This window comes from Cavia porcellus, unplaced genomic scaffold (genome assembly GCF_034190915.1).
Source record: "Cavia porcellus strain 051 isolate PalLab524CR breed Dunkin Hartley unplaced genomic scaffold, mCavPor4.1 scaffold_13, whole genome shotgun sequence".
NCBI lineage: Eukaryota > Metazoa > Chordata > Mammalia > Rodentia > Caviidae > Cavia > Cavia porcellus.
In genome coordinates this window covers 67444897-67458213 of record NW_026947496.1, presented here as the reverse complement: position 1 = coordinate 67458213, position 13317 = coordinate 67444897, and the positions used below count along the sequence as shown (strand labels likewise).

The following is a 13317-nucleotide window of genomic DNA, read 5'->3' as shown; positions in this document are numbered from 1 at the left end:
CAAATCACTTACCCTCACCTCAAACCTTCTCTTTAGTGGGGCTAGTTCAGATCTCCTGCCACTTCTGACTCTACTGAGAAAAGACCCTCGATTCTTCTCTTCTTTGTGTCCTCCAGCCCTACTTTTTGCCCAGCTCTGCTCCACTCTCCCTATAAACTGACAGATCCACTGCAACAGAAATTTCTGCATAGAAAGAGACATTGTGTCCACTGTAGATGAAAATTCAATATAAATAGTCCATAGTCAGTTACTCTCAGGTAGCATTCAATTCAGTAGAATCCAGTGTTGTAAAAATCAGACCATTGCCTAGAATTAGTCATAATGGAATCTAATTTAGATAAATTAAATAAGTCATAGGCTCTCAGAGCTTAATGAAATTTAAGAATTATTTTGTCTGGCCTCCTCCTTTTACTTAAATGCAAAGAGATTAAGTATCTTGACCAAGGTCACATACTTTGTGGTAGATTCTGGGTTCTACAACCCCCACCCACATTTCGTCTCATATTCCCTTACATGCCTGGCATATATATGATGAAAATATTTTTATGGTGCTGTTACCCAAAACACAGAATGCTCACCACTGAAACACAGAATTCACATACTAAGATGACTTAGGTGCTTTATAGAATTATTTTGGGTGATACACTGGGCATAGCACTAACAACATTGACTTCAACAAAAAGAAAATTATTACTTTTTGCTTAAGTCACTCAGACTTATATAACAAGTAATACAGAATGGGTGGCCTAAAAAAGTAGACATTTATTTCTCAGCATTCTGAAGATGAAGGAGTATAAGTATAGGTGCTAGAAGATTGGGTTCCTGACAAGGGTAGTCTTCCTGGTTTTTAGACAGTCACTTTTTCTATGTGTGTTCACATGGCCTTCCCTTGGTTATGCATATACAAAGAATGATATCTCTGCCTTCTTTTTTTAGGAGGGTACTAATCCTACAATGAGAGCCCCACCCTCACAATCTCACCTAAACCTAATTACCTCCCAAAGGTCCCCTCCAAATATCATCACATTGGCCGTTCAAGCTTCAATGTATGAATTTGGAGGACACAGAAACATTTAACCCATAACTCTTCAACACTGTGCATGCTAACTAAGGATGTTGAAAATTTCTAATAGTGCTAGAATATCTTCAACATTTGCCTTTCACCTGCCAGTCTCACTTTTGAACAAAGACAGACTAGACTTTCGGCTCAGAGGCCTCAGCAGCCTTCAGGATTTAACATTTTTGTTTATGACTACCTTTTCGTTAGGGTAAGTGGTTTGGGTTCCCATCCATGATAATAACATAAATTGTTCTTTTAAAGTAATCTTTAAACTAGAAGACTAAGGCCACAAAAATGTGAAATAAATACCACAGCTGGCATGATAGATGGATGTGACTAAATTGGGAAGGTGTGATGCAAGAGAAATTTAGTGTGTCCTAGTTTAAGAGTTTGAATATGTCACTTCCTATAGGGAATCTCAGTGGCTGAAAAAGGACTTGGTTTTGCTGTGAAAGCTGTGTCTTTGGTATGACAAGCAGAAAGATATGCGTAAAAAATTAAGTTTGTCATGCAGATGAGCTTCCAGGGGTCATAAGGTGGAGAATGTTATAGCCAGCCTGGTTTAAGTGCAGCTTGCTTACTGGAGCCAAATGTCACTTTATTTTTCCCTAGTATGATTTCAGCGTAATCTTTGATACAAGCCACCTGTCTGGGGAAGAGGACGTTCTCAGCTTCATCATTACTGCTCAGAGGTAAGGGGAACCTAAACATTTTTGTAAAAGATAAATGATTTATGGGACTAGGAAAGGGCATGCTCTGGTCATACTTTGATGATTCCCAGAGTGCTGAGGAGAGAGGGACAGTTACTCAGTGGTAAAGTCCCAATTGCTGAATGGGATCAGATCTTTTGGGAATGGTAAATATCTAATTCTACTTGCCTACCCACCACTTCCAATTGAACTGGGAAGGGCTGGAAGTCAACCAGTTGGAGGTAATGATTCTACAGCTGAAGAGAGACAGGGCCATGGAGGTGAAGTTGTTGTAGTCCAAAGTCAATTCCTGCTTGGCCGTATGTTTCCTAAATGAGAAAGATGTCCTCTTTGAGTTTTCTGGCTGGGCCAACAGCTTCACAGGGATATGCAACTACACCTCTTAATGGAGAGGAGAAGGACCTGCTATGAGGTCCTGGTCAGCTAGGGAAGGAGATAGTGGGTGATCACCCCTCCCTTCAAGAATATGAGTAACTTGGGCATCTAAAACAGCCTTTTGGGAGTTATGAGATGCTTTCTTGAGCCAGGATCGACTCATGTCAATCTAGGTAACACCTAGGGAACAACTAACATCCAGGTAACAACTAACTTTAATGGCTAGTATGCAGGGGGATGCAATCAGGTTGGTGAATAAAGAGATACAAACTTTGATGGGATAGTGGTTAGACCTATCCATTTAAAATTTATTTAGAAGTGATTTTAAACATAGTAGATATGTTGCAAAATAAACCAAAAATAAAAACTCTCCTCTATATCCTTTTTCCAGATTCATCCTGTGTTAGCATCATTCCTCATTTATTTTATCATTCTCTTTCTATATATAAATTTTTCCTTAACCATTTGCAAGTAAGTTGAACAAATCATGCCCCTTGACGCCTATATATTCAATGTGCATTCCAAAGAAGGAGGTGCTTAAGTAAACACCATATAGTTAGCAAATTCAAGAAATTTAACATTGATGCAATGCTAATATCTAATCTACAGTTCATGTTCCAATCATGCTTATTGGCCCCAGTGATATATTTGCAGCCACTTTTTTTTACTGGTTCAGAAGACTTGTTATTTTCTGTTCACCTTATTTTCAAGATCTCATAATTCATGTTCATGTAAAACATGACTATGATCTAGTAGGACCACATGCAAAGTATAGAGAGGAACTCCGTACCCATAGCTGGAACCCAGGAAGACTTCCCTGGGGAGCTGACTCTAGAGGAGTCTATTTCCAGCTTGAGACACACAGGCAGTGTGTCTGTAGTACAATCTGATGTGCTCATCCATGAATGGTGGACATGGAGTGGATGAGATTTATTGGTCATCTTAGAGGAGGCTGGGGAGTGTTACAATAGCAGTAGAAGATTGGGTAGAAAGTAGAGCCAGTTGTGGCATGTGCCTGTACCTCAATCCCTCTGGGAGGCTGAAGCAGAAAGGTCACAAGGCATGCTAAGCAATTTAATGACTTAATAAGACCCTACCTCACAATAAAAATAGAAAATTAAAAGAGGCCTGGGAATGTGGCTCAGTGAAAAGGCTCTGGGTCCCTTCCCCAATACCAAACAAACAGAAGAGGAGCCTGAACTGAACTTTGGTGACAGAGCCTCAGAAAATCTGAACCATATTCCTGTAGCAATGAGGAGCCACCAAAAGGTGTTGAACAGTAACCCAAGCCAACAGCTTGACCACAGAGCATAAGATAGTTGAGTTTAATGCAAGAGGTAGATACTTATTCAAATCTAAAAGTTCTCACTCTTATTTCTTGGATCCATAGAAAACTCACCACTGAGAGGCAGACCCTTCAGTGTGCTCTCAGTCTTTCAGCACCTAAAGGCAGCCATGCGCCTGAGAAGGAGCATGACATGATGACATGAAGAGGATTTCCCTTGTCAGAAAGAGGAAACTGCCTGCTTCCCAACCTCATTTGTGACTCATCAGGGAGGGTCAGAGAGGGCGATGAAAGATCTATTAGAATAGCCTGTTTGTCAGCCAGTGGTGCTCTGGTCTTAGATGCACACTGACATCATCTAGGGAGCTTTAAAATGTCCTGAGGCTTGGTTCATGCCCCTCCCCATACACACACACATACACACACATGTACACACACAAACGCATGCACGTGTGCGCGCGTGCACACACACATGCACACACACAAACGCACGCACGTGTGCGCGCGTGCACACACACACACAGCATCCTGAGATGTGACTTAATTGGTCTAGGGCAAGCACTAGGCACTAAGATTTTTGAAAAGGCTGCTCACATGATTCTAATGAGCAACCAAGCCTGAGAGCCACTCTCTGTGTTCCCTTACACTGTGCCAGACACATTATCACTTGACACATGCACTTATTATTTGCAGTTGTGCACTTATTTGCAGTTGCTGTGCTAAATGTGGACCACATAAGAAACTGCTAGTCACTGAGTAAATTCAAGAATATCCCCTTCTGCACATTAATATTTTTTCACAGGCTCAGGGGAGACTTAATATTTTTTAAAGTTAATTTTGTTGGTATACTTTTGATATGCATACTGATCACACTCATTATAGAGAATTTGCACCGGTGCATAATATATCCTGATTTTTCTTTTTTCTCCCCATTCACCTCCCCTCTTCAACCCTTCTTCCCCTCCTTACTTATAAAAGCTCTGTTTCCATGTTTTTTTCTAGTCCCCCTTCTTTCCCCTTCCTTTCGTCTTCCCCCATCCTTGTTCCCCTTCCATTCAGATACTTTCTTCCTACTTCCCAGTATAAAAATTTTTGGTTTCTCAAATCACAAATGTGAAGGTGATCACATTATCTTTTAAACACACAAGGGGATATTTCAGGCCCTTGCTTCTTTTCAGGCCTTGGTAGAAATCTGACCTTCCTGCCCCAGAGGAACTCACAGCACTTGACTCCCAGCTACACTGGGCAAATCCTTAAAGCTCCTTATCTTGAAAGCCACAGTTAAATTATCAGTTATTCTTCAGTCACACCCATGGAAAATCTCTTGCCTACTTGTAGATTTAGGAGGTCATAACACTGACACTAAACAGTGGTTAGAGATCTGTCCTCTCCATGGCCCAGGGGGCCTGGCTTTGCCCCCAGATCATTGGAAAGCATCCTAGCAAGCGGGGTTGCAGGGTGGTGGGAGCCTTTTGAGGTTTGGTCTCTTTTATCTCAACTGTTCAACTTGGCTTGTTCTCAAGCCATCACCTGATGACAGATGAGACCACTGAGCCTGAGCTGCCAGCAGCCACAGGTGGCTGAACAAATGGCAGACAAGGGGTAGCTCTTACATAAGGAGCTGATTACTCAACCTGGCAGAATGCTGGCATAGAAGACGGGAGGAAAAGAGGCTGGGATGATACCATCTGACTGGCAGAGGAGCCACCTCTGGTTCATCCATGTTTGTGATTCCTGGGCTTTGACTCCTCCACATTGGAAAGGAAGGATAAGGAAGTTAGGCTGGGCCAGCAGCTGGCCCAGCTGTCCTATTGATGTCATCTGACCCCAGGGGTAGTGAGTCTGACCCTAAGGGGTCAAAGACATCTAGCCTATTGTTTTAGAACAATAGGAGAGAGGAGAAGGGATGTAGGAGCTATTTAAGTATTATTTCTACTCAGCACTTGCTGGGTGGGAGAGGAAGGCAGTGGGGTGGTGAAGAGAGGGAGGCATAGAACAGGCCGAGCTCAGCAGGTGCTCAGTGAATGTGATGAGTGAGTGGTAGGGATGAGCAAGTGCCTGAACCTCAGCAGATCTGAGAAACTTTTATGTTCCATCACTGGAGGGTGAACTTGGCATCAAGATAAGGAATCACAGCAAAAAAAAATAAATAAATAAATAAAGCCTTGGTTTGGAGTCAGACTGAGCCGGTTGGAACCTCAGCTCTGACTAGCTTACAGGAGGGCCACAGTATATCCGAACTGCTCCTCACTTGTCAGTTGTGTTCTCACCTAGAGTTACAGTGAAGTTACTGCAAACTCATGCCACTGATAAGTGCCCGGCGGGTGCATGCACACAGAAGCCATCCAGCAGCAACAGCACCTTGCGTTCCCCATTGCAGAATCCCCATTCTCTGCTTTTTCCCCCAAGGGAGGGGATACCTTGGTGAGAAATGTTCCCATCGGAGTCTGGCAAGAGTGTCTGAGAGGTTCATCATGGCACTCTACTTGGCTGTCCATGGAGGGTGGGTGAGCCTCCCAATTAGCAAATACCTACTAAGGCCTAGCTACCAGCCCTTCCTGGCTAAGTATCCTAACCTCACTGATACATCATGGGACAAGCTTTTACAGAAGTAGCATCTGATAGAATTTTCAGCACAGAAGGGAACCATCTGATAGAATTTTTGGCACAGCTAAAAAGTTAAGAAGTATGAAATAAAAGTGGCTTTTAAGAATGTGGAGAGAGACTCTATGACCTCTGGGGGTCTGGCATTCTGTTCGCCAGACACGTGGTGTAGGGGCATACATCTAGCTTAGGTTTGGGGTGGTGCCTAAGGGGCATTAGTGATGCACAGGTAGCCCATTGGTATTCATTTCGCGCCACAGGTAAAATGTCTAGGGGCCGGAAAGGTGACCTCAAGATAGAGCCCCTTGGTCCCGCCTCTCAGCCTTCCACTGGCTACAGTGTCCCATAGAGTCAAAATCCTTTCAGCATCCACAGTGGGCTCTCTTCATCTATAGCTCCTCAGCACATCCACTGCGTAGTCTTGCCGTCCTTACGAGGCTGGCTCTGGCCAGCGCCCACTGACCTGCAAGACAGACAGAGAGACAATTCATGTCTGCTCTTTGCCTCTGCTGCAGCAGGTTTCTAGGTTTAGTGGACAAAGGCCCAGCTTACATAGCCTCAGTTGGGAAGGCTGAGATGTATGCTGTACATTGTCTTCCAGAGTCTTCCAGGGAGACTAAGCCCCAGCTGCCTCCATTTCTAGTCTCCCAGATGACATATCTTTGTTGACTTCTTTCTCTTCACAGTCTTCCTCTCCATTCCCTGGCATCACCTCGTAGATAACCTACCTGTTCCCACATCTTTGTGAGTGAAACACATAAAATTGTTGAGTATCCGCTGTGCTTCTGCACAAGCAACTTTGGTGCCAAAAATGGAGCCAAGGACAAATAAAGTGAGGCTGCTGTTGGAGAATGGAGACATTCTGCAGTGAGGGAGATCAAGCTGAACAGCTTGTCTGAGCCAGTTACTTCATTTTCTTTCCCTGCACAGTGGTAATGTGGAGCGCTCTGAAGCCCTGCTTGACAACACTCTTATACTGACGGTGCCGCTGGTGCACGAAGTGGATACATCCATCACTGGGTGAGTAGCCCAGTGCAAACCTGGGTGGTTCAGCGGTACCCTCCAATTGGATGCTTTGCTGTTTTGTGTTCAAATGTGTTACCAGCTAGGAGCAGTGGCCTTGCCACTCCTTTTCTTCCAGCCTTGGAAAGCAGGATGAAGCCTTAGTTGTACCCTTCTCTTTCCTTATTTCTCTGTCCTACCTACCTATCCACCTGGCTAGTGACACCAGAAGTTTGATGGCAAATCTTGTAATTTCCTGAACATTCTGTACACCTTTATATGCATCTGTTCTCATCTTACCTCCACCATAATGCCATAATGGTGGCTAGAGTGTAGTTCTTGGAATTAAAATCTCAGCCAGAGATTATTGCCAGATGTGTTTCAAGCCTTGGTTTACAGCATGGCTACTCTTCTGACTAGCTGCATAATTGGCACTGGCTTTTGTGTTTTTCTGTTACTTCCTTCTGCCGAGCCACAGATGGTTCTGCCCAATGTCTGTGATGGCCTCAAATGGTTAGGGAACTATCAGGACAGCCACATTATCTGTACAGGTGAAGACCACAGCCACACAGTGCTGCTGTGGAAAGCTGTTGGAAAGCAGGACAGTAGGCTGTGGTCTGCAGAGAACCCAACAAGCCAGGTCAGTTTTCAGCCAAAGGCTATGCTAGAAAAATGAGAACTCAACTTCTGCTCCCAACTTCAGCAAACAGAATACATAGTGGAAAAAATTTGCACAATTGGTTTAGATCAAATGAAGAATCATTGAACCTTTGACCCAAATGCAAGCCGAACTTCCTGGAGGTTCACAGTTTCTGTTTTTCATTTTTCAAGTGCTGCTGGGTCTCTTTCTTGGCTAGAAGAAGGAATGTTAATATGTTTGAGAGGAGCCATGCCTACAATAGCTCCTGCCCTGCTGAGAGCCAGGGGAATAGATGGCCTTGCTTTTGTGTGCCTGAGCTCTTAGAGTTTTTCATATTTTCTAGACATGAGGCATTATTGGTATAAACTTACAAATTAGCATGTATTTGCCTCTCTTCACAGCTCTGTTTTTAACCATATGGTTTATTTGTCCTGTCAAGAAAAGTGAGAATTACCCAGAACCAAGCCTTTTCCTCTTAGGGATAAAGAGAAAACACCACCCACACATGTCATTAGGCCTTAGGAGACCTCACTGTGAGGTGTTAACAGGCCCTGATGAAGCCATCAGGTAAACAAATGAGTCAACCCCTGATCTTTTCAGGAACCCAAAACAGTGTAAGTTTAGACGAAGCAATTCTTGACATTTGACAATGTTTGGAATGCACTGTATTGCCAAAATAATGTGCTTAAACCGAAAAAAGTTGCATTGCTCTCTAGTGGGACTCAGTCCCAAAAATTTTAACTCAGTTGTGCTTAGGTAAGTAGTGGCTTTGAGTATCTAGGATTCATTATTTGTGTGGGGGTGTCAGTATAAGCTTTGTTCCTTTTCAAGGGTTTGTTCATGGTAACCAGATTGAAAGTATTGTTACACTCTTAGCTTGAATTCTTAAGATAGCCTCTATCTGAAATATGAAAGGAAATGCCATCACTGAATTGACTTGACTTTTAGATACCTAGTTTTTAGTAAGCATGATAGTCTGACAAATTTAAATTAAACTTTTGAAATGAATATATGTCAGGGTAAGATTGAGTACCAAATATATAATTCATTTACATGTATTCTAAAAGTTTATTATAAGCTTCCTTGATCCACAAAATGTTTTTCAAGTGACAAAACAAAATGTATAATTTTTATTATACAGGTTTGTTTGTTTGAAGTCCTACTGGAGATTGGGCTTAGGGCCTTTATGCTGAGCTATATCCCTTGTTTTTAAATATTTTGACATGGAGTTTTTTTTTTTGTGTGTGTGTGTGTGTGTGTGTGTGTGTGTGTGTGTGTGTGTGTGTGTCTTTTTCTTTTCTCTTTTTTATCGGTACCGGAGATTGAACTCACGACTGCCTGCTTGTAAGGCAGGCGCTTATGCCGCTGAGCTAAATCCCCAGCCCTGACATGGAGTTTTGTTAAATTACCCAGGCTAGGTTCAGACTCCCCGTTCTCCTGCCTCAATGCCTGACTTTATGATCCACGTTTTAAAAAGGTTACTGTAGCACTAATTGTTAAAACTTCCTCATTTTAGAAATTTAATCCCAGTATCTAGGTACCTAACATATATGTAGCTTAGTGATGCACTTTAAGGCTAGAAGATAAACTAGAAATTTCTATTTAGAAACCAGACTGGCTAATCTCCTCACAGGAGAGAGAATAAAGAGTCCCAAAAAGTAAACAGTGGGAGACACTGGAATAAATACAGATAGATGTTTGCATTCTCAGGATAGTAGGTGCTTGACTATGGTTTGTGGTGACAGTATTCATGCTTTCCTTTTCAGGATCGTGTCTCCAACTTCATTTGTGTATGGTGAATCTGTGGACACATCCAACTTCATTCAGCTGGATGACCTGGAGTGTCATTTTCAACCCCTCAACATAACCATTCAGGTAACATACTGGAAAACACCTGTTACTGAGTGCTAACAGAAGGCCCCATAGGATGAGTCTCCTAATAAAGGGAAGCTAAAGGGCTTTCTTGTTTCAGGAGAAACACTCCCTAGTCTGGTTTAATGTGTGTGTGTGTGTGTGTGTGTGTGTGTGTGTGTGTGTGTGTGTATTCTCCGTATAACCCCATGTGCAGACCCTTGTACTTTCCGTGACTTGGAAAGAGAGGTACCATAAAATGAACATCAGCTTTCCCACCAAGGCTTGTCTGACTGAGCCAAGACCAGTGTCCCAACCCATGTACATGGTCCTATAGGAACCCTTTGTTTTCTCTGTAATTCTCTATGTTAGGGGCAGCAGAGCTTTAGAGGATCGGTTGCATCCCATTCCTCCTGGAGTTTCCATGCTCCATAATTCAGGAGCCCACTTCTCCCCCAGGGAAGCAGCTTTTGGGAAGTGTAACTTTACGAGGCAAAGCACTGTGCACTGATGTAAACCTTCACAGAAAGAAGTATGCTGCTCCCTCACTGCGCTGGGGCTGGCTCATCTCAGGCCCCTCAGGTCACTTCCAGCAAGTCCACTCAGTGTGGACTGTGGGCATCATGAAGAACACAGTCCCTTCTCTTGATTATGGGTTGTAAACTTTTTTGAAAATGCATAGCAGGTAGGAATTATAGGCTTTGTGAGCCACGTAGTCTGTATGGCAACAATTTGACCATGTAGCACCAAGGCAGGTATGAACATTACAAAAATGAAACCTTAGCTATGAGCACAGAAAGTTAAGTTCCACATAATCTTTACATAAGATGCTATTACTCTATACTTTTTCCAGCCATTTAATGATATAAAGTGATGATTCTGAGCTCACAAACTGTATAATAGGAGACACTGGACCTCTGTGGTGATAGTTTGCTGACCCCTGCTTTTAGAATGTGAACTCTCACAGCTGTTCATCATGTGACTCTATGATTGTAAAGCTGGAGGGACCTCAGCTTTATCCAGTCCATGCCCCTCTCAGCTGACAGGGACATGTAGGCCCAAGTGAGAAAGGATATATGGGATGAAAGTCCTAGAGCTGGCTGATGTGCAGCGAGAGCCAGCACTACTCAGTGATTACCTAGACTCACATGGACCAGCCCCTGGCCGGAGCTATACATGAAGGAAAAGTGGCCCACTTTACCCACAGTGTGTTGGAGTCCACATCTTACTATTTTTGCTTCCACAGCTCTTGCTCTGCCTCTTCCATCCTTCCTTACAGAGAGAATGATTTCTCACTCTAGTATTACTACTACAGCCAAATAATGATTATTTTCCTTCCCTGTGACCTCTCCTAACTGGACTTAGAGAATGACAAATAATGATAGGGTGAGGGTCCAGAGAATGAAGCAGTAAAACATTTGTGGGCTCTTGAAACAATGGTCTTCCTCTCTCCAGCATTCTCCCAGGCAGGAGGCCCCCAGAATCATGATGTATAACACATGTCCCCAGCACACAGAGGATGTGCCTCTCAACCAGCTAAGTCCCATCTGTCACACCCTGCCCTTGATTTATAAGAGAGGAAGGGGAAAACGGGGTTAGGGCTTAGTTTGGAGACTGTAGAGCAATGGCTGTGAATCATACCTCTGTGTTTCTGAATTGCTTCTCAGAGTTAGTTTATGTTTTTCCTTTGTGTTTTTCAAGTAGGTGGAAAACAGATAAAGACCAGATGGATTTATTTAATTTTGGTCATTTATACTCTTTTTTTAAAAGAGTTTTTGATGTGTCTTGCATTAAAAGATTTTTAAGAAAATTATTTGGAAATGACTAGACCACATAATGAAAAGGGTACAGGTGTTGAAAGAAGCAAGTGGAGAAATAGTAATTTACACAAATGCTACTGAATAATGTAGCTTGCTGAAAAAGGAAGGAAGAGGAAAGAAGAGAAAGAAATCTAAATCATGCAGTTTATTCTTCCAGTTGTTTCTTTGAAAATATTTTTACAAGGAACTTAAAGTTTGGTGTTTAGGCAAATAGTTGTCTTCACATCTGCCCTGAAATATGACCCAGGCTGCTAGATTGGACTCTGAGGAATGAGTGATTGGCACGTCTGTTAAATAAACTGCTCAATGAGCCATTGCCTGAACAAGTACACAGCTTTCAATCCAAGACTGAGACAGTCAGCTGGGTCTCAGAGACTGATGGTATATGCAGTTGTCTGGGAGGAGATACTTGTGTTATCAGTACCCATTGTTTCCTTGAGAATTCTCTGACAACTCATTTTCTGTATAATTGCCATTAGTGGGAAGGTCACTGACCAAACAGGTGGTAATAATGACCAGAAGGTAGAGATAGTCAGGGAGAAAGGGGTCAGGCATATGGAGAAACTCTTGTATGTCTCCACCTTCCAGCAACAACATTCCTAAAGAATAACATAAGACTTTGCTTATGAACATATTTTTCTGTGTCTTTTAAAATCTGTTATTCAGAGGGGAAAAAATGGCGGCTTGATAGGGGGCTGGATGGAGAGCCTCTGTGGGGAAAGCAGCTCAGATGCTAGAATTTGACAGCATAGAGAGGGCCAGACGATTGGAGGATGATTTTTATTAAGCCAGGAGGAACTCAAAGGGAAAATAAAGTTAGGAAGAGGAAGGAAAAGCGCGGGTGGAGGGCTGTAGCCCGACACGCTCACTGAGACCCGTTCTGTGCTGTGCTGGGTGTGCCCTGGAGTCCAAGGATCCAAAGTCGCGCTGAAGCCACAGCAGCCAATAACGGGAACCGATGAGTCCCTGGCCCTTGACAGGAAGACGTGGCACAGTCTAGAATGGAGCCAAGGGGGAGAGCTTTATTGGGTCTCTGTAAGTACTAGAAAATGGGTCCCTGGGCCCTGCGCAGGAGGAGGCCACGGAGAGGACCCTGTGCCTGGGTGCCAAAGTTGGGGGCCGTGCAGTTTTCTGAAGAGGCAGAATGCTGATCTAGACATGGAAAAACCACATCAAACTAGAACTACCTCTGCTGAAGAAGGAAAAACACAAGTGGAGGGCTGGAGCCCTGCGTGCTGACTGAGACTGGTCTGTGCTATAGTGGGAGCGCCATGGAATCAGGCGATTCAAGGTGGAGCTGAAGCTATGGCCGCTGATAATGGGAATTGTAGAGTCCCGAGCCCTTGGCGGGAGGATGCTGTGCAGCATGGAGTGGAGTCAAGAGGAAAAACTGCATTGATTTCCGGTGAGTGCTTGGGATTGGGTCCCACAGCTGCTGTCACTGGCTGAAGGACATCTTGGAGTTGGTCAGAGCCCGGTGCTGCGGTGGTGTCAGTCAGCCACCCTGGTGCAAAGAAGACTGGTCGACTGTGCTGGGGCTAAGCTGCACCTCTGGTTGGTACCCAATAGCCAGGGACAAAAAGGTTACGACTCTGTGATGTCCACAAGGTACAACCGAAGTCGCTCAAGGAAATTGCTGGTTGACTGGCTCAGAGACTCAAGGCTAGCCTGCACTGTCCATGCATCTTTGCCTGTACCTCAGATAACAGCAAATTGGGGAGGGTAGCAAAACCCCAGTCAGAACACTTCGGAAAGACCCTAAGCAATACAGAGAGGGCCAGAAACCCCAGGACACACCTGTCTGAAAGAAACCAGAAACATGACAAGAGATAGAAATTTAAAACAACCTCCAGCTGCTGACCCTGGGAAAATAAGCCCAGGAGAGGTAAATACAGAAGAGAAACAATGCAGTAATCATGCAATATTAGACACAGTATCAGCGGACATAAAGAAATACCTTTGTGACCTCA

The 13317-nt window shown here is 43.7% G+C and overlaps 1 protein-coding gene across 1 annotated transcript in view; it reads left to right on the top strand.

Annotated features, from left to right (window-relative positions):
• The window catches only part of Itga9 (integrin subunit alpha 9), a 410762-nt gene that overhangs the window by 303968 nt on the left and 93477 nt on the right, over window positions 1-13317 (top strand). The window contains exons 20-22 of the mRNA XM_063260331.1: window positions 1673-1752; window positions 6965-7054; window positions 9443-9551. Coding sequence (XP_063116401.1) covers window positions 1673-1752; window positions 6965-7054; window positions 9443-9551 — 279 coding nt within the window. The remainder of the gene's footprint in view (window positions 1-1672; window positions 1753-6964; window positions 7055-9442; window positions 9552-13317) is intronic.